Source organism: Myotis davidii, unplaced genomic scaffold (genome assembly GCF_000327345.1).
Source record: "Myotis davidii unplaced genomic scaffold, ASM32734v1 scaffold187, whole genome shotgun sequence".
NCBI classification, from domain to species: Eukaryota; Metazoa; Chordata; class Mammalia; order Chiroptera; family Vespertilionidae; genus Myotis; species Myotis davidii.
The window spans coordinates 655,980-678,370 of NW_006383018.1; the positions used below are offsets into that span (position 1 = coordinate 655,980).

The 22,391-nt window shown below is 39.9% G+C and overlaps 1 protein-coding gene across 11 annotated transcripts in view; it reads left to right on the forward strand.

Annotated features, from left to right (window-relative positions):
• ADAM22 (ADAM metallopeptidase domain 22) overlaps positions 1 to 22,391 on the forward strand; it is a 175,056-nt gene that overhangs the window by 22,250 nt on the left and 130,415 nt on the right. For all 11 annotated transcript variants that reach the window (XM_015558317.1, XM_015558318.1, XM_015558319.1 and 8 more), the window contains exon 3: positions 16,307 to 16,383. In XM_015558317.1, the coding sequence (XP_015413803.1) occupies positions 16,307 to 16,383 (77 nt within the window). The remainder of the gene's footprint in view (positions 1 to 16,306; positions 16,384 to 22,391) is intronic.

Genomic DNA, 22,391 nt, shown 5'->3' on the forward strand with positions numbered 1-22,391 from the left:
TCTTTCCCTTTGTTTTGATCTTCATTTTTTACCATTCTGCTGTTTTGGTCCCATTGTAAACTAGCTGTGATCGTAAGTTCCTTTGCTCAGTGTCTTGCTGAGACAACTCTGGGCCCAGCGTTCCGATTTAGCCTTTGGCTCAACAGAAGAACTTCCATTTTCTTGCAGTGAATTCCCATATTTAATAAATATTTCAACACTTAATCAATCAAGCATGTGTTCCTGAATCTCCAACACTTTTCAACAAACAGTCTTTCCAAAATCTGTTATTCCAAAATTAATTGTTTGTGTTATTTCTCTTTCTCAAGAAATAATTAGGTTAGAAGACATCCGTCTGCTTTTATTTTAGTATCAGATGTTCACTGCAGAAAGTGTTGAGGAAAAAGGAGCTCCAAGTGAAGATATTATTGTTGCTGGGGTGGTAGTGGGGTGTCTGTGTGGAGGTCTTTGCAGAACATCCCATCTCCATAGGGCCAATGGGTCAGTGTGGTCCTCATATTTCACTCGAAAAAGCTGTACTGGTCTCTGCACCTTCTGGCCCTTGTACAGTTGGGTATTTTAGTTATGCTTGAGCTATTAATCATGCCTTTTTATAGCTCCTGTACTCTGCAGTGTGTTTTCACTAGAACTAAAGGTTCTTGATTTCTCGTTTTGTCGTCCTATCTTTGAGTAATGAGGGAACCGAGAAGATTGCAAATATTTAATGGACTTTGATTCTTGTACCTTTTCTTAAGAAGTTTAAACTTGACAGTTTTGCAATAAGAATTTTTTCATTGGTTCTTTTATTTTTCAGATGAAGGCTCACTAACCGTTTTGGGTGACACTAACATTGTGTGTGTGTGTGTGTGTGTGTGTGTGTGTGTGTTGGAATTTATTTCCTGTGATTTGAGTTGTGATCTGACATTTAAAGTTTTTTAAACAATATATATTTTAATTGACTTCAGAAAGGAAGAGAGAAAAGAGAGAGAGAGAGTAAGAAAGAAAGAAAGAGAGAGAGAGAGTAAGAAAGAAAGAAAGAGAGAGAGAGAGTAAGAAAGAAAGAAAGAGAGAGAGAGAGTAAGAAAGAAAGAAAGAGAGAGAGAGAGTAAGAAAGAAAGAAAGATAGATTAATGATAAGAGAGAATCATAGATCGGCTGCCTCCTGCACTCCCTCTCTTGGGGTTGGAACCCGCAACCTGGGCATGTGCCTGCCAGGAATTGAATGTTGACCTGTGGCTGGGCTGTGCATTGACATTTAAAAATTTCATTCAAAAAATATTTCTTAAGGGCTTACTACTATTTTCATGCACTATCCTGGGTCCTTGGGATATATGAGTGAAAAAAAAATTCCCAAATTTTGTTCTTCATAGCACTTAATGTTCTAGCAGGTAGACAAAAACATAATACATGATAAATTACATAGCATATTAGAAGGTGGTAAATGCTATGGAAAGAAAGGAAAAAATATATAGCATGGTAATGGTCATTGGGAGTACAAGGGGGATGTAGGGCACATAGGTTGTATTTAATAGGGTGGTTCATTAAGTTTCACAGAGAAGGCGACATTGGGAAAATCCTTGAAAGAAGTGGGAAGTGAACCAGGCAGATATCTGAGGAAGAGCATTGCAGGATGAGAGAATAGCCAGTAAAATGGCCTGACCCAAGGCTAGAGCTTGTTTATTAAGAATGAGTAACAAAGAAGATGGGTGACTGAAGGTTTCATTGAAAACTATATGCTGGGGGTGGGGGGTGGATACTTGGAATTATCCATACCTCTGGCAGTATTGTCTTCCTTTTTTTAATATGTTTTATTAATTTTTTACAGAGAGGAAGGGAGAGGGATAGAGAGTTAGAAACATCAATCAGCCACTTCCTGCACAATCTCCACTGGGTACGTGCCCGCAACCAAGGTACATGCCCTTGACCGGAATTGAACCTGGGACCCTTGAGTCCGTAGGCCGACGCTCTATCCACTGAGCCAAACCAGTCAGGACCCTCTGCCAGTATTTTCAGTTTCCTTTGTGTTCTCAAAGGGTTGTGATATCTCATTAAAGAAGACCGTACAAATTTTCACTGTGGTGGCTGAATGTAATTCATCCCCACCAACTCCATACGATGTAATGCATTTGGATTCTTCTTTGCAACACAGAATTACTCCTGCCCACTTAAATGTCTTTCTCTTTTATGTTTAGTACATACACGGCTTTGGATCACTCTGTCGGCAGGATGTATTATCCTAGGTGGTTGGTAGATAATTTTAGTGCTGACCTGCCATAAAGTTTACAAAGAAGCAAGTCATTGTTACTGTGCCTAACAGATGAAAGGAGTTCTTCCAAGTCATCTTTGAACATATCCTGTTTCACAAATGGAGCAAATAGGCCTACATCGCATTAAGAAAGTTTTGTTAGCTATTTAAGAGGGAAAATAAGATGATTAGGACAGACTTCAAATACAGGTCGACAAACTGTCTCAAGAGCTTATTAAATAGGCTCAACAATCATTTTTTCAAGATGGTTTTGAATAGATGTTTGTTTCCTCATAGGTGGGAAATGAATCATTGAGGTTCCCAAAGGTCAAAGTTCTAACCTTTTCTATCTGACCTATAGAATATTACATATTTCAAGTTACATAGTCAAATGACTACCAAACTCACTAACAATGTTGGTTGAATACAATGAGCACCGGAACACAGGGTAGAATTTTTTCTTTTTTAAAAAAAATTGATTTCAGAGAGGAAAGGAGTGAAAGAGAAAGAGAGAGAGAGAGAGAGAAAGAGAGAGAGAGAGAGAGAGAGAGAGAGAGAGAGAGAAACATCAGCCGGCTGCTCCTGCACACCTTGCGGTGGGGATGGAGCCCGAAACCCTGGCAGGTACCCTGACTGTCGATTAAACCAGTGACCTCTTGGTTCATGGTTTGGTGCTCAACTACTAAGCCACATCCCGTAAAGCAGGCATGTGCCGGGACCTGTGACCTCCTGGTTCATAGGTGGATGCTCAACCATTGAGCCAAACCGGTTGGGGTAGGTTAGAATTTTTTAGGGAGAGTCAGTGAAATGCATATGCTGGTAATGATTATACTCTCTGTCTAACAAAGATAGTGCCTATAACTACCAGAGAACTCACAAAGAAAGCAACCTTCATTATGGTTATATTCTTGAGAACTATTTCCAATTTTTGGATATTACAATTTGCAAAATAACTTTTGTTCATATTATTGTGAGGTAACAGCTGCCAGGTTTGTTTCACATTTGTAAGTGAGCATATATTTTGTACCAACCAAGTGCTAAGTGTTGGGAATATGGAGGCACTTGGTGCAGAATTGAGACTGGAGGGTGGTGTAGCTGTGAGGCATGGACCTCCAAGAGATAGTGAAAGGAATTGTCATCAGGAGGTGAAAAGTGGTAAGCAAGAACAATTCTGACTTCTGGATGTAACACCAAATTCTGTTCACACATGCTCTGACTTTTGCTGCTCAATAATAAATAGCCTACTTTACATGTATTCAGTCTTCCCAGCGATCCTCAGAGGTTGGTACTATTGTTCCATTTACTAAGTGGGAAAACTGAGGCACAGGGAGATTAATAACCTACCCAAGATCATTCAGTTTGGGAAAAGATAGGGGTAGAATTTGAAACAGGAAATTTGGCTCTAGAATCTGGAGTCTTACTACCCTCTGCAGCTTTTAATAAGTAACTGCTCACAGTCTCAACTGCTTCCCTAAAGGAGGGAAAGCTCCTTTAGGACAAGAGTGTAGCACGGGATTATATTACTGTCTGGCATAGTGGTAACTTGTGTTTCTGGACAGTAAATATGTGTGGGCACTACTGAGTCTTTCCCAGCAGCAGGTATGGTTGCCGTGGAGTCCTGTGCACGTGGTAGGGGCCTTGGGACGTGTGGTATAACGGAGATGGTCGAGCACGCAGGGGAGGCCAGACAAGGACAAAGAGGACGGCTTGGTGGCAGTTTGCTGAGGATGCTGATCACGGGAGTGTTTTAGTCAGGACTCCTTGCCAGGAGGCAGCTTCCCAGAAACTCAGTGCGGGTAGTTCAGAGCAACTACCTACACACTTCTCAGGAGAGAATAAATTCTCCCAGGGTATCATTTGCTAAAGTAATTGAAATGTGAACTCTACGTCACTTCAAAATATTCATTTGCTTCAGAGCAACAAGAAGTAAGGAACTATCATAAAATGGACAGAAAGAGTAACTGTGCCCAGCCTTTGTCCTTTATAAAAGAGAAGCAGGATGTCTTTTAGGAATCCTTTCTTTAACCCAGCGTGTGAGAAGCATGGAGGCCTCATTAAAATGCTCTAATTTGACCCCACCCCCCACAGAGGCAACACCAAGAGAGTTTGGTTTATTCAGTTTTATATCAAAACACATCAACAACACAGAAACCTGGGTCATGTCTGGAACACTGAGAACAATTTAGTGCCCCACATGCACGCTCTTTTGTTAAAGCCAAGAATTTAAGCAGAGGGAGGAATGAATGGTTTTAAGTTAGCTAGTGGCTCCCACCCTGCCCAGGAGGCCACAGATTCTATTTGCTTATCCTTTCCATCAGCCTTTTACATGAAATTGTTTCTATCAAGAGCTGAGTTCGTGTCAGTGAAGAAAAGAGTGGTGGGACTAAGGATTTTCTTTTCTTTTTACATTCAGACACAAAGTCACAAAAATAATTAGAAATCTCCAAAGTTATGTTGTTTTTTTTCTTTGATGGAGATATATTTCAGGGTTCAGGGATAGTCTACATTTGATTCTGACTTGACATTCACCAGATCCTATTAGCTTGTCCCAGGTCTAGAAGACACTTTAGTAATGACCTGTGTCTTATCTCCGACTTAGGGCTGCAGTTATTCCTTCAATTCAGGCTTTTCCGAGTTGGAATCACTAGTGCTACAGAGTTAGCTTGTTTAAAGAAGCAGTTACTTTCCAGGTTATAGTCGGCGACAAGCTTTCTCTGCTGTAATGCATACATATTTGTGCGTACACACATTTACGTGCAAGCACTATTGGATGTATAATATATAATGTGATTTGATTTGTTGAATTTTTCTGTCTCTCCTAATAATAATAGCTCTTAGGAGTTCCTGCTTCCAGAGATTATTTACAGCCAGTGTATTTTTAAAAAGCACTCCCCTTTACTAGGGAAAGTGTTTGGTGGTAAGGACTAGGTGACAAGGCTGGTCTATTTATTGCAGGAGCTAATCATGACTAGCGCCAATAAGTAATAGAGGTGTGAGTAAAAGTAAATTTTAGAGTTTCTTTCATTACTCTTGTTACCAAGCAAGGGCTTGCTGCCTGACACATAGAAACCAATACTATGACATCGGCTTTTGAGAAAAGAAAAGGCTTTCCTCAGTAGAGAAAGGAGGCAAGGTTCAGATCTATCTCCTAATCGAGGGCTCAGGTGGAACTTAAGGGGTTAGGAAGGATGGGCGGGTGTATGGAAGTGCTGGCGGCCGGTTTCCATTGGAGGGCTTTGGAATTTGATCACTTATGGTGAAATGTGATATGGGGCTTCAGCACCAGGTCTTTGTGGACAAGGGACCCTTCCTTTCTGAAAGAATTCCCGTGCTGATTGAATCGGGTCAAGTCTCAGCTCTTTGATTTCCTAAGGGTGGTGGTGGTGGTGGGTGATACTTTGGATCTGGGTGTTGTCTGTGTGTGTTCTTTCTATCAATTTTTTTTTTTTAATTTTAGCTAATTGGGAAACAAAGCAGCAACAACAAAAAAGAAATATTTTTGCTGGGGTTCGTGTGTCTGGAATGCTCTTATTTTATGTCCCAATATAGCCAAAGTATACAAATACATTAAAATCTGAGGTGATTGAGGCTCATTCATTTACATGGTAAAAAAGAGGCATTAGAATACACTATCCATAGGTAAGACCCATATTGATAGGTAATTGTGCATGTCCCTTTTGCTCTTAGTTTCCCTGAAGTTGTTATTAGAAGTTCTTTCTCTGTGCCCTCTCCCGCCCTCCCTCCCTTCCTTCATTTTCTTTCTTTTCTTTCTACCAGGAGCTTTGCTCTTGCAGAATTTTTGTTTGACTGTGTTCTTGGAAAACTTTTGGGCAATTGAGATAGAGCAAATCTGGTTCTTTTTTTTTTTTTTTAAAAAAACTTTATTGTTGAAAATATTACAGATTTCTCCTCTTTTTCCTCATTGAGCCCCTCCACCGCAAACTCTCACCCCAGGCCTTCACCACACTATTGTCTGTGTCCATGGGTTATGCATATATGCATACAAGTTCATTAGTTGATCTCTTAAAATTTCAATGAGGTAGAAAAACAGTTTAGAAGATGGGGGATACTTTGGATCTGGGTGTTGTCTGTGTGTGTTCTTTCTATCAATTTTTTTTTTTAATTTTAGCTAATTGGGAAACAAAGCAGCAACAACAAAAAAGAAATATTTTTGCTGGGGTTCGTGTGTCTGGAATGCTCTTATTTTATGTCCCAATAATGAATGCCTTTGGTAGGTGACTGTTAAGTTAGAGGTGAAAAAACATGTTTTGAAAATCCTTGATGTTAGAGACTTACTGCTGGTTCTTCCTTCCCTTTCCTTCCCTTCCCTTCCCTCCCCTTCCCTTCCCTTCCCTTCTTTTCCCTTCCATTCCCTTCCCTTCTTTTCCCTCCCTCCCTCCCTCCCTCCCTTCCTTCATTTTCTTTCTTTTCTTTCTACCAGGAGCTTTGCTCCTCTTTTTCCTCATTGAGCCCCTCCACCGCAAACTCTCACCCCAGGCCTTCACCACACTATTGTCTGTGTCCATGGGTTATGCATATATGCATACAAGTTCTTTGGTTGATCTCTTCCCACCACCTACCCACCCATCCCCGCTTTCCCTCTGAGATTCAACAGTCTGCTCCATGCTTCTATGTCTCTGGATCTGTTTTGTTCATCAGTTTATTTTGTTCATTAGCTTTCACATATGCGTGAGATCATGTGATACTTGTCTTGCTCTGACTGGCTTATTTCACTTAGCATAATACCAAATCTGGTCCTTTTTAAAAGTTTAGTATGTATGTGTCTGTATATCTACATGTGTATGTATATGTATTGTATATGTGTGAGCAGAAAGTCTTCTAGAATTACGTAGTTTTAGTCTTTACTCTAGGAGAGAAAAAGCCTTTTTACCCATGCAAATTTATTTCCCAAAGAAAATTCGATGGAATTCTTGTGTACCAACTGTTCATTATGGGATTTTACTCAGCGATATTTCTGAATTTTTTTTCTTCAAACACTTGGAGCTGGCCCTTTAGTGGCAGTGAGCCTTAACTGTCAGATGCCTGTAATATTTATATACGGAAGATGAAATTAAGCAATCAAATAAAAATCCATTGACATAACAGAACTGGGTGAAGTGAATCTTAATGTGAAGAACACGCCATTCTTATTTTTATTCCTTGGACTTGACCTACTTTTGATGTTGCCTCCAGGAGAGACTGTGACCCAGCTGGCAGAGACAATCCTGATTTCCATGAGTGCTTTTAAAATTATCTGATTTAGAGCTGAAATGAGTAGTTATTCATTTGAGAATGTAATAGCTAAACTGCTTACTCCTTCCTCCCCACCCCGCTCTTTTTACCTGTCCTATATTTCGCTTTCAATAGTTACATTATTCTTTGCAACAAAACTTCACATATTCTTTTGACCACAGACAATTTTAAAGTCTTTTTCTCATAGTATTCTATACTTAATGCTATTTTCAGTTTACATATAGGGGATGACAAGATGAAGCCCATAGTAAGTTTTAGTAACTTCACTCTAAATCATATATCAAGTCAATAGCGGGGCCAGGAAAAGGTCTCATCTTTCTCCTAAGCCTTTCTTGCATTAAGGAAGAGTATCCGTTTCCCAGAGCTGATTCATCTGAGGGATTGTGTCTGCCGATGTTGTTGCATCCAAATATTGGGATTCCTTGCACTCAGATTTAATTACAGCTCAATATGACTACATATTGTATTGTTCTCAGGCTACTAAAGATCTTAAAGGCTTTAACTTTCAGGATTATGTGAGTAAGCGCTTTCTTGTTCAGTCCTTAAATTGAAGGCCTAGTAATGGAAGGTTAATGGCCAAGATGATGGAGAGACTGATTTGTCAGAAGATAGCTGGAGCATAAATAGGTAATGAGGCTGCCTGACTTCCTGAATGGAGGGGAGAAAATCCGAGCTGGTGCCAGTGTCAGATAGTCTTTCTGCCTTCAGCTTTTGGAGCGGGGGCCACTGGAAAGAAGGGCCCTCAACTACCAGGGAATCAGAATCATGGGCTTTCAACACCATCAGAACTGGAAACTCAGCAAAACGAATTCAGGGAATGCCTCTCAAGGACTCATCCTAACAAGGAAAGCCCTTCTTGTGTGTGTGTGTGTGTGTGTGTGTGTGTGTGTGTGTAACATATGGCTTTACCCAAGGGTTCCTAGGCAGTGAGAGCTGCATGACATAATCTCTGTACTGGAGTAATACATCCCCAAACAAGGGCATGCTCACAGCAACTGGACATGTTTACATCAATTGTAAAAATTTTTTTACATCAAATAAAGTCAATATCAAGCACTGGAATTTGAATTAGAGAGCTAGTTCAACCAAAGGAGAATTCCATGGGAATTGGTTATATGTTAGACTCATATGGGTGGCTCTTTTAAAAAAAATATCCTGGAATTTCAATCTATTGCTCCTTCCTCCCCAACCCCCATTTAGAAAAAAACATGTGTGGAGAGTCTACTGTGCTTGTAGAGATGTTTCTGGAAAACTGGAGACCTCATTTAATTTATCTGGGGAGGCCACCAGATGGAATTCCTTTTCTTCCTTTCTGGCTTTCTCTTACCCTTCCCTTCCTTTAAATTTTTTTTTTTTAACTTGTAAAACTTTTATTCATTTGATTGAACTCAACAACAAAACTCAGGCAGTAAAATTGTCAAAAGAACATAGACTTTGCTTGCAAGAAATATGTGAGAATTTAGTCAGTAGATACTGGTTTTCATAGTTAAACATGTTTTGTCATAAGTTGTGAGAGTAAAGGAAGGGAGCTGTTGGTTATTGGACATCTATGATCTCAAAGGCCTTTTCATCCACCCATTTCCTGTTATTTTCAGGCTAAAGAGTACATCTCTTACATTGGTTTATAACAGTGGTTCTCAACCCTTAGCCACCCTCAGAATCACATGGGTAGCTCTTAAAAAAAATTGATACCCGAGATCAACCCCAGACTAAAAGAATCAGAACCTTTAAATTTGGGGCCCAAGCATTGGTATTTCTTAACAAGCTTCCCTAGCAAGTCTAATGTGCAGCCAGAATTGAGAACCACTGGTTTAGAAGTTATTTGGCATCTGTAGTTCCAGCCTGTTTTCCAACAGTAGATGCCTTACACTTTCTGCCTCAGGAATACAGCATTTCTTACAGTTCCCTGGATGTGCTGAACAGTTCCCATCTTTGTGCCTTTGTTGGTCCTTTTGCCTGGAGTGCTTTCTTCTTCATTTTTGTCTGAGCGGCACCCCCTCCACTCCGTCACCCTACAGTCAGCGGGCTGCTGTCGTACCTCGTATGTATATCTATTATTGGACTTTAAGATATTCTGTTACTTGTTCAGCAGCTTCCCTTTTGGACGGTGGGTTTCCTGGCTAAGGGACCATGTTTGACTCTTCTTTATATGCCCAGAGCCTGGTATATTTCCACTGAGGTATGGTCTGCACTTCACAAAGGTTGAATGGATTGTAACTTGTACTTCAGTTATGCCAATAAATCCACAAACTGTGTATTGTTATGTTTGTTCTTTTGGAGACTTTGGTTTTGAGACATTAAACAGTTTTCCCTAATTTGTTCCATTAATAAATGGCAGACCCAGAATTCAAATGCAGCTCTGTCTGACTTTTAAAGACTGTGCTTTTTTGTTCTGTTTTATTTCACTTCATTTAAAAATGTCCTGCTGTCAGACTGTTTCGTTCTTATGGTACTAAATGCAGAAGGTTGGATTTTATGAATAGTTTGGTTAAAGATAATGTATAAATTAATGCAATATATGATGCACCTTATGAAAACTATAGACATGATTGACTTGACCAGGTGGAAAGGGGAGGGATATTTAACATGAAACCATAGATATAGACATATGAATAGAAAAACACTGATTTTCTTATTAATTTTCTTATGTAGAAAAAGAGGGATAATATATATTAGTGATTATTGGCATATTATTATTTTTAATTGAACTCAATATTAGACATCAGGAATAATACTTGTATTTTTTTTTTTTTTAAAAAAACAAGTTGAAGTAGCCCTGACCGGATTGGCTCAGTGGATAGAGCATTGGCCCTCGAACTGAAGGATTCTGGTCAAGGGCACATACCTCATTTGCAGGCTTGATCCTTGGCCCGGTTGGGGAGAGTGTGGGAGACAACCAATCGATGTGTCTTTCTCACATTGATGTTTCTTTCTCTCCCTTTCCCTTCTACTCTTTCTAAAAATCAATGGAAAAATATCCTCAGGTGAGGATTAAAAAAAAATAACTGACTTGAAGTAATCACCTGGTAAAGAATATTTAGAATGCAGAATAGCTAAAGATTCTGTTACTTTCATTATAGACTTCTTTTTAATAATGTTCATTACTTTCCCAGTTACTGTGTTGCACAATACAATTTGACTGGCAATACTCCCACCCACTAGTATTCATTGGTTCATTATTCAAATTGGGCTTAATTAAAACCCAAATTACCTTATCTTTCTGCTTGTGTCAAAGTTCTGATTCTGCCATGAAAGTTTTAGTGTCACCTTTGCTTTAAAAAGTGGTTATGAATAAGGCAGTCTTGAAAAGTTCACTTGTATTTGTTCTTTGGGGTATGTAGGTTGGCCCCAGCTGATTGGTCCTAGGAGATGGGAGGAGAAAAAGACTGGCTGCCAAGAAGCAAAATACATAAGGAGCAGGGGGCTTATATTAACTTCGCAGTTAGATTTCAGCTATTGCCATGAATAATAAACAGGCCTCAATCTGGAGATCATATCAGATCCTTCTGGTCCTAGATTTCTATGATTCATCTTTGAAATTTGAAATTAAAATTTATCCTTATGCAATTGTATTGATTTATTAAGTTTGCTTGCCATCTGGTTATTTTATACTTTTGCATTTCCCCCCCTCAATCTTTTGTTTCATGGCTTTTATAAATGTCTATCTCACTGCTTGTCCAAATCCTTAAAATGTACAAATGCACACACATTTTATCATAAACATGCAGTTTTTTTCCTTTAAAAATAGATTTGCATTTATATTTTAAACCATTATTTCTAAGGTGGTAATAAAATTGGCCTTAGAACATGTGTCAGATGTGGTGACAATATTGATTTTTTTTATATAAAAACAGAGTTCTAAAGATTGCTTTCATTGTTTAATTTTTTTATGCGCTTTAAAATGCATGTTCATGACTCTAAGAAACCTGCAAGCTCCTCTGAGCTGCAGAACAGAAGCAAGGATGAAGCATGAGAAACGGCCTGCCAGGAGACGAAATGCCTGCTCTGCTTCCAAGGAGTGTGACCTTGGAAGGACATTGGCCTGCACTTCCTTCCCTCTGTTTCCCTATTTATAAAATAAGGCTGTTGTATCATATGCATTCTAGGGGTTCTCTCACTATGATGATATGATACGAAAGTGTTTGATGAATAGTTTTAAAATAACAAATCATGCCTATGTAGTAATTTGAAAGACTGCATTTCAATTTATATTTTTCAAATATTTCTGAGAGACATTTAGCTTTTAATCTTCAAGTTAAAGTTAATAAATATTAGAATTTTTCTTTGGCTATATATGTTAGGCATCTCTCCCCAAAGGAAAATCCTGATATTATACAAGTTCTATCTTCTCAAACCTTCATTTTCTTTTCCTTTACATTTAAAAGGCCCAGTCTAAGATGAACTTTCTGATGGCCGTCCTGGCTCACTTCAGTAGTGTTGAATAATAAGCTAGATTGTTAGTACTGCATGAATTTGGGGTAACTCTATTTAATTTATTATTTCAGATAACCTAAAGTAGTAAATATGAGAGACTCTCAGAATATGTTTGTTGACTGAATCAATCTGAATACAGTCTAAGGAAGCCTTTTTTACATGAAAACTATATTAATACACTCCTATTCCTATTCCTATCAATAATGCAAATTTTTTTTTTTTACTAAACAGCAATTAAACTTGCTGTCAATAGATTTTCTTTTGAGTTTAGTAATGGATTTCTCCTTAGGCTATGCATGGGTGAAATCAATGAAATAAAAGACCAGATGTAACCTAAGAAAAATATAAGAATTAGACAGAATTAATGCAAACAGTAACTATCTTGCTGAAAAGGGATGGTAACGTTATCCTGATCCAAGCTATAATCCTGAGACCATGATGAATACCATGTGGCCTCTGCCCTGTTCACCGTAATACATTCAGAGAAAAAATGGAGGAGAGAGTGAGAGGCTCATTTTAGTTGGGACATCAATGCTGGTAAGCAAAATACATAAGAGCTTTCCTCGGTCTATTCCCAAAACATGGCACTTCAGGAAACTCAAAGAGCTTTCTTACTAAAGGGAAGGCATTGTCCATTGACATGACATTAGGAACAACCTGATGGAAGGACTGCATTTTATATGCAAGTAATTGATAGCTGTTCAATTGTTGTTCATTTATGCATCCAGGTGATTGATACAGCAAACACTCAAATCAATTAGTCAGGAAATACTTATTGAATACCCGATGCTGGTCAGTCCTGAGGCCCTGATATCAAACTGAACCGTACTGAGGAGGAGGGAAGACAGAGGTGGGAAGACACTGGGACGACCTTGTGGAAGAGGAGTGTTTGGGCTGAACTGGGTCCCTTCTAAAAAGTATATGTCAAAGCCCTAACCTCTAAGGTGACTGTATATGGAGATAGAGCTTTTAAAGAGGTAATTAAGGGCAAGTAGCAGTTAAACATGCTGTCAATAAACCAACAAAAAATAATTGTCTTAAAGTTCTGGAGATCAAAAGCCCAAAATGGATCTTAAAGGCTAAGATGAAAGTCTTGGCAAGGCTGTGCTCCTTCCAGAGGCTCCAGGAGAGAATCGTTCCTTGCTTTTTCCAGTTTATAGAGGCTTACAGCATTCCTTGGCATGCAGCCTTTTCTTCAGGTCACAAGTGTGGGCCTTAATCCAATGTGACTGGTGCCCTTACAGTGGTTCTCAACCTTCCTCATGCCGTGACCCTTTAATACAGTTCCTCATGTTGTGGTGACCCCAACCATAAAATTATTTTCGTTGCTACTTCATAACTGTAATTTTGCTACTGTTATGAATCGTCATGTAAATATCTGATATGCAGGATGTATTTTCATTGTTACAAATTGAACATAATTAAAGCATAGTGATTAATCACAAAAACAATATGTAATTATATCTGTGTTTTCCAATGGTCTTAGGTGACCCCTGTGAAAGGGTCGTTCGACCCCCAAAGGGGTCGCGACCCAGAGGTTGGCGACCCACAGGTTGAGAGCCGCTGCCTTACAAGAACAGACGCGCGTGCGCCCGGGCACACACACACACACACACACACACACACACACACACACAGAGAGAGAGAGAGAGAGAGAGAGAGAGAGAGAAGAGAAGAGAAAACGATAGTTATGCCAGGGGTGCACACACATAGAGCAAAGGTCATGTGAGGACCCAGTTGGAAGGTGGCTGTCTGCAAGCCAAGGAGAGGGGCCTCAGGACAACACTTTACTCTTGGACTTCTCGCTGTTACCAGAGAATTAAACTTCCCTGTCACTCGTGGGAGTGAGGTTCTTGTGACATCTTAGAAAATGTGTGGAAACAGGCTTTATTTGCCTAAAGTTACATTTCTCAGTTTCCCTTAAAGTCTCCTGCCCCTTAAGCCAGTCTTGGAAAAGGTGCAGCTGAGGTTCCAGCAGAGCCAGAAACAAGGCCAGTGTCCAGAGCTTCCGTTCCATGTTGCAGCGAGTGTGGCTCAGCATCCAAGCTAAGTCTACTAGTCCATGTGTGGAGTCTGACACGGCCCTGTGCCATGTGGCCACAGGGGAGCACACCCTCCTGCCACAGGGGAGTCAGGAGCCCAGTGCACAAGAGAGCGAGAGGAGAGAGAGAGAGAACTTCGTTGTTTGGAAGTTTAAATACTCAGGTTTGCACTCTTGCAGTGATCACACCCATCTTGGCCACTGACTGGCTTTCAGGTGTGATTGATGAGCAGACAGGTAGGCATCTTCTCATGTCACTCAGACCTTACTGGGCATGCATCTAAACTGCCTTTGTCCAGTCCCTACCCCCATCGATTAGTGGGGAACAGATTTGGAGAGTGTTAAATGCAGCTTTTTGACAAAGCTGCACAAATGCCCTGCCTATACCTAGTCTTCCCTTTCCTCCTTTCCTGTTAATTAATAACCAGGTTATCACAGCCTCCAGGACTCTGAGAATGAAAATTTCTGTTGTGTAAGCCTCCTAGTCTTTGGCCCTCTGCTATGGTAGCCCTTGGCAGACTAATACAAGGAGGAACTTGATCAAAGTCTAGAAGGATGGAGAGGGCCATTTCGGGAAATGATATTGGGAGAGATCAGGGCCTGGTTCAGAAAAGCACTCAGCGGAAGCGATGAGTGAAAGTCACATAAAAAGTTGGAACATACCTCGCTTGTGGAATTAAAGAGCAGAAAGGAGAACAGTGTGTGGGGGCAGTGTGGGTGGATTCTTGGGAACTTGGGTGCCATTATATCTGGGGTGGGGGAGGTGACTGTGGAAGATCTTGATATTCAGGGAGAGAAGGTTTGTAATTGAATCTTCTGGGGCTTACATTTGGGATTTTGGTAAGGAGTTAATTTTAAAAAGAGCAAGGAAGATATGATCTCTGGAGGCAGATGTGGAAATAGAGAATAAGGTGTGGCTCCAAGAATGGCCATAAAAATAAAAAAGAGGTGAGAGTTTGATGATAGCTCAGTGTGATTGGGAAGAAGGAAGGGTTAATCTAGTTAATGAGGCTGAAAGGTAACCAGATAGTTCTTCATCCTTGGGGTTTCATGAGGATTGGAATATGTTTGAAATTGAGCTATTGCATTGTTCCACCCCTTATTACTTTTAAATAATTTGAAACAGAAGAGTTACCATTTCTTTTCGTAAAGCTTTATTATCATTAAGTGCTCTCCTTTCACCTAGTGCCATAAGCTCACTGTGTGTGAAAATCCCAGGGGTGGTTCAGGTGCCCTTCATGCCTCACAGAATCCTGGGATGCCCCTTCCTATGATGCACTGGTTCACCATCTGTTTCATGTGCTACATGAGTGCAGTTGCTCAGATGGTTTTTCTCTCTAAAATAGTGTTTGCTTTTTCTCACTGCAGGAATTATACATCTTTATTTTAGGAATTTTGGATACTATAGAAACATACAAATAAAAATTTCAAAAATTCGTAGTCCTACTAAGATATAGGTATTCTTAGTCTTTGGGGAGTCAAACAGAAGGAGCAGTTTTGCTTCCTCCCTCTTTTCAGTTAATGCACATGATTATTCAACATGTTGAAATTATGTTCTTGGTAACTCTCTATATTGTTTAGTTTAGAATCCCTTATGATTTTCTCTGGGAGTTCCAAGCATGGTGTTGGAAATAGTGATTTCACTTTTCTAAGAAAATTTTGATAGGCGATATTTGCAGTAGATGTACAGAGGTTCAGTTTTGCTCTTAGGAAGACAGGGAAACCTCTATGAAATTATGCTTGCTTAATTAGAATGGAAAGAATTTTAATTAATTAATTATTTATTCCTCTGGATAATGTCCCTCCGCCCCCCCCCCCCCCCCCCAGGACATCCCCCGAGGGGTCCTGGATTGGAGAGTCTGTCTTTTTCCTCTTGCTAATTGCCCCCCCCCCCCCCCCCCCCCGGATAATTAGAACTGAAATATTTTTAAAGTTTGTATTTGTGACAGGATAAAAAGTATTTTTAGATCATATTCACCATATTATCTTACTCTTGAACATATTTTGCTCTATTTTTTAATGTACAAGGCTTAATTTTAAAGGAGCCAGTCATTTAATATAGAATAAACTGAAGAAAGTTCGGTCTTCTTGGAAATGAAATGTGTAGCTACTTGAGATAAAGTGGAAAGATAGGGCACTGACCCTCCTTGGTTAGGTGGTACTTTACTTCAGACTGGTGAATGCTTGGCTTCTAAGAAGGTGCACATTTTACTTTGTTTTTATTTGATGTCCATGTTGAATTGTTGTTTTCCAAATTAGGATACCATACATTTTTTAAAAAATGATCTAAGAAATGCTTATCATCTGATCACTATGCTGAGTAATAAATACCTTTTATCTTTTTAATATTGCAGTTGACTCATGTTAACCAGGCAAGCTTCCAGGTCGATGCCTTTGGAACATCATTTATTCTTGATGTCGTGCTAAACCAGTAAGTCTTTGTTGAGCTGCACTCACTTTTGTCCGATACCCATTGAATCTACCTTGTTATCCTTCTGTGAAGTTTTGTTTTCTTACTGTATTTTACTTCATCTTCCTATATCAGTTAAATAATACATTTAAAACTAGTACATCTATTAATATAAGATCTGTTATATCTATTAATATGATATCTACTGTAAGTATTAAGTCTGGCAAGTAACAGGAAGTGGATATCCATTTGAAATTGAAGTCAGAACAGATTTGAGAATGTAATATGGAGGGCAAGACCTACTCCACTATTTTGTATAAAAATACCTGTGACCTAAGTTTCTATGAATGACAACAAATTGTGAAAATAATACTTTTAGTATTAAAAATTCCTTCTTAAGAGAAAGCTACCCTTTTGCTCAATGACTCAGAGGATTGGCTGTGTCTGTTATTCTTAATAATGCCTTTGGGATGCTTTGAGTTGGGAGTTGATTTCTGTGAGGTTTAGGGTACTGGGATTATTCGGTAAGGACCATTTAATTTCGGAAATTGTCATTTGCCTGTCTACCTGGAATTTGGGGTTTGGAATAACAGAATTTTAGGTTTAGAAGTGGCTTTTGTTTAATCACTGGATTTAATCTCTTCCCTTTGGGTAAGTCTAGTGTCTAATAAGTCTTACAGGATTTTTGATTGTCTGTTCACTTTTTAAAAAAAGCATTTGTATCCCACTTCTCATCATGGACAAGTGGAAAGAGACCAGTGCTCTGCCAGCCAGTGTTTGTGAGCTGAGCAGCAGTGGCCAGCAGCTTTGCTGAAATCATCTAGCTATGCACCAGCTCAGGAAGAAAATTTGAGGCCAGAAGGACAGAGATGTAGATCTAGAGTGAGAACTAAAGCCTAAATTGTCTACATTGGGAAACCAGCTGAATGGAAGACTATACAAATGACATAAGAGGCAGGACTTAGAGCTGTGATATCCGGATAAGTAGCCAATAGCCTCTTTAAATAAAAGTTGAGATTCTATTTTTCTGTTGCATTCGCCACATTCCTAATGCTCACTAGCCATATGTGGTTACTGGTTATCTTATTGGACAAGTCAGTACATTTCCATCATTGCAGAAAGTTCTGTTGGACAGTGTTGGTTTAGAGAATTCTTTTGGAGAACAGGCACATAGAAACTGTTAGATTATTGAGCTAGGTCAGTCATTTCCGTCCATGTTCAATGTTAAATTAATAATTAATCTTAACTAGTGTCCTAAGTTTTATGGAATTTATGTACAAATTTGTGGTAATACCATTTTTGCTGTGTTGATGTTTAAGCCATGCATTAATTTATTTTGTCATTAAGCTATCTCAAATGGTACATTTTGTGAGTAATTCACCTCTCATTGAAGTTCACCAACAATTTAAATATAAAAAAGCATGGTGTTAGATGGAAATTGTTTTCTTACTTTCTTCTTTGATAAAGTATGTATTTAAAATGTAACATAAATTGTATTTCTACTATGCTCATTAAAATAGAATTTGTTTCTTTTTTTTTTTTTAATTAATGGCCTAGCCCTAGCCAGTTTGGCTCAATGGATAGAGCATCAGCCTGAGGACTGAAGGGTACTGGGTTTGATTTCAGTCAAGGGCACATGCCTGGGTTCCAGGCTCCATCCCCAGTAGGGGGCATGCAGGAGGCAGCTGGTCAATGATTCTCTCTCATCATTGATGTTTCTATCCTCTCTCCCTTCTTCTCTGAAATCAGTAAAAATATATTTTAAAAAATTAATGGTCTAGAGTTAGACATATATAATTAAATGTTTTATACCACATGTATTTCTTAACCTAATTTTATAGCTTGTGAGTAAGACTGTATTGATATGATCTGTATCTTATATTCCTGCTCGATGTAAATACTTGGCATAATTACACCACCTGGAGACAGGTTGCCCTATTTTGGGTCGTAATCCTCTTTGCCCTTGCTCCCCCATTAATCCTACTACCTGTTCTGCCCTGCTTCACTTAAAAAATATTATTCATCACCATTTAATATGTCGTTTGACTCATACTGAGGCAGGATAGTATGAAGCTAGGAAAATTCCTTGGCAAGTAGAATGGGGAAACTGAGGCAGAGAGCAGAACAAACCTGCTGAGCAATTAACAGCCGGATACAGAAGGTCACCTCCCAGAAGAGCAGCAAAACCCAGTGATCAACACCAGGGCAGGAAACTGATGCGTATTCTGCTGAAACCCTCCCCTAAGACCTCCGCTAAGAGGATTAACATAAACAAACAAACAAATAAATAAATAAGAAAAAAAAGGGAAAATGTCCACCTTGAGTTTTTTTGGCGCATATTTGTATTTTGTCAGTAATATCATTGTCTTTGGTTCCTAATATCTTGTGACTAATGATGCTCTTGAACAAGTCTTGAATGTGTAATCAGCCAAATAAACAAGATAGTATGGGAAAAAAAAGAATGTGGCCTGCAAGAGAGATTAAAAACCCTCAAAACAAAGGACCCAGCATGCACTCCTCCCCCTGGGCTTGAGCGCCCCTGTGCCTTTCCTTCCCCTCTCTTCTTCCCCCACAGGCAGCATCCTAAACGCCAAGGGTTCCCAGGAGACTTGCAACCAAGGGAGCAATGAGCAGTGGCAGCTCACCTGCGCTCACCCCCTGAACCTGCCCTCAAGGCCCCCTTTTCTCTGATGTCTCAGTGAGCCGAAGCATCCCTGCCTTGGCTGTCTCCTGCAGTTTCTTCTATCCTAGGCCTTTCCTTGTCCCACTGTCCCCAGCTTTAATGAACATACTCTCAAAATCACCTGGACTCGTGTTGTGACATCTTTCCTACACACTACAGGCTGGCCCTAGGTAGACCCACTCAGGGCCAGGTCCCTTTTCCGGCAACAGAATGATGTTGTCATTTTTGCAGGGCAAAAAAATTTGACTGCTAGCATCTTCATATCATCCACTAATAGCCTGTATTTTAATTATTCACTTTGTTTATTGTTTTTTTCCTCCCACTAGAATGTCAGCTCCTTGTGGGCAGAGATTTTCTTTCTTTCCCTGCTGTATAGCCTTAGCATAGAGTAGGTGGAAAGTTGCCAGGCAGTCATATTGAATTGAAAACCAGGGGCGAGAATTAGCCAGGTGACCGAGGAGATGACTGGATGAAGATGGAGTGAAGCAACAGTCAGAGAAGAGTGAAGCAACAAAAAAGAAGAAAATGATAAATGTTTGGGACTAGCCTCTAAAAGCTGAGCATGTATCTTTAGGTGTAAACTTAAAAGTCAGGTTTCGAGGCTTCTATTTCAATGATTCTTTCCCATCTCTCCTTTAAATCATTGTTCTGTGCCTAGCCCCCACCATGGTTTCTGACATTTGCAACATCTTGACTTTGAGTATTCATGATCGTTTTGCCCAAATCACCTTACTTCCTTTGGAGAAATCTGAGCCCTAAAATGTTCTGCTCTGTTCCTGAAGGAGAAATACATGTGACCATGTGTATCAGAGCATGAAACAGAAAACTAGGGGTGCAACAGAATTTCTTTTGAGATACTGGCAAAAACCTCCTTGGGAATTTTTCTTCTTATTGCAATGAGAATTTAAAATTACAAGAGGTACAAAGGATAAAATAATAGCATAAAAGGAATGAGAACTATACAATTGCTTTTGGGCATCTATATTAAACACAGGTGGCAAGTAGCTAATTTCTTTATGCTCTGAGAGCCCAGATGATTTAATACAAAGTTTATTTTTTTCTTATTTTTTTTGAGAATGTTTTTATTTCATGGTTTCGGGTTATATATTATCTTGTGGTTGTGTTGGTTAAGGAACAGGAAGATGAAAAATTGAATATGCTCTTTAAAGATTTTTTTTCTCATGAAGCAATTTTAGGGCTGTGGAACAGGTAGAGTTTTTTATTTTTATTTGTTTGTTTGTTATGTTTTAAACTGGAGAGAAACTCAATAAGTTTATATAGCTAGAGTCCATTTGCAGAATAGATCCAATAATATGCATTTTTAGATTGGAATGCAAAGGAAAGTGTCGTTACATAATATTCCTTTTGAATGTTCAGTAAACAAGATTTTAACCAAATTACACAAGAGTTCAACCTTTGGGTTGTAACTTCTACAGGAGGCAGATAAACAATATGGAATGGTTAAAAAATGAAAAGCACAGCCAGTTCCTATTTTGTCAAGATTATGAGGGTAGAAAACAATTTTCAGTCCCTTCATGGGGTTACACAGTCATAAAATTTCACTCTTCAGGACAGATATATTAATAAAACCAAACATATGGCCTGGCCTGGTCACACTAGTCCTGAGGCCACATTGGACCTTTCCAGAGGTCAGCATCTGGTATTATATTTTATTGTGAAGCATTTCTCAGAATGAAAAAGGCTCAGTAAAGACAGTTAATTATATTATTTGAGCAATGTAAGCCAAGTCTTATCCTGCAATCGTTCTCATTTTCGTTAAGACGCGGGTAATTAAACTGCCCCAAAGAATGCATAAATATTGAAAAAATTTCATTCATTACTTCTTGATTCTTTTTTTTTATCTTCACTGGAAGATACTTTTTAAATTAATTTTCAGACAAAGTGAAGAAAGGGAGGAGCGGGGAGAAAAATATGGATGTGAAAGAGACAGGGATCAAACCCACAACCGAGGTACATGCTCTTGACTGGGAATCGAACTCATGACCCTCTGCTCTGCAGGCTGATGCTCTAACCACTGAGAAAACTGACCAGGGCACTCCTTGATTCTTTTACAACAGGTGACTTGAGAAAAACAAACCACACATGTGGACACACACACGCACACACACACACATACTCCACAAAGAACCAAATGTTCCACATGGACTGTGGTTGGTTGTGTTAGGATGTGAAACATAATTAGGAAGAAAGAATCTATTTTATAACCTGTTTTTTGGAATGGATTCTGTGGTATAGTTTTCAGATCTGAGATGATTCTGTTCCTAAATTTTGACTGTATTTTATAAATCCTCTCCCTCTTTATCTTCTTACTCCAATAACAACAAAAATAATTTCTTTCTGTTATGATCCTCGTTTCCCCCCTATTTCACAGTGGTGGGTGGGGAGGACTGCTAGGGACTTAAACATGAAGCTGTCAGCAGATGGGGTTGCCCATGCAGAATGGGAGGTGGTGTAGTGATGGCAGGGGGAAGGGTACGGAGGGGGGTAGGAGCAAGGTCAGACAAGGAAAACCCCAAATCACTTCAAATGGGACCAGTCTTGTCTTCTCTCATTTAGAACCATTTGCCTACTAGTTACCTCTTGCTTGCTTTGCACTGGGACTCCTGAATTTTCAAGAAAAGTGGGAATCGAGAAACTAAGATGGCAGCATAGATAAACACCGGGAAATTGCTGCCTCCCACAACAATTGAATAATGCTTCAAAAACACAAAGCGGATATCATCCAGAACTACAGGAATGCTGGCTGAGTGTAAATTCCACAACTAGAAGGAAGGGGGAGCACACTGAGAGCCAGAGGAGCTGCGGAGGTGAAGCGCAGAGGTAGGGGGCTCGCGCATGTGGAAAGGGTCTGGCACCTGAGGACGTGGCTGTCTTTTTGAATCCGGAGGGAGTCGCAGGCTCCCGACTGCTCTGAACTCCAGTTCCGGGAGGTCTCTGGGGACCCAGGACTCATACGGGGAGAGGCTGGACTGTCTGGCAGCGGGCGATCTTGGGGGCGGCTCTCCCTCGGAGGTGCTTGCAGCCGTTGCAGGGACACTGAGACTCCCGGCTCCTTAGGGCAGAGCTGAGGATGTGCCATAGCTGCTTGCTCCGCCCTTTGATTCCTTGAGACCCCGCCCCACCCAGGCTGTGGCAGAGGCTTTTGCATATGAATGCCCCGGCCATTTGCAACCTGTAATTACCTAACTGCAGCCAGGTCAGACAGACCCAGAACTTCTAAGAGAAGGCCCCACAGCGCTTGCATCCTTCACAGCTTAGCTTTATCAGGGCACTTCCAAACTCCAAAAAAAGGGAAGGGGAATCTGCAGCCCTCTTCGTAGTTCCC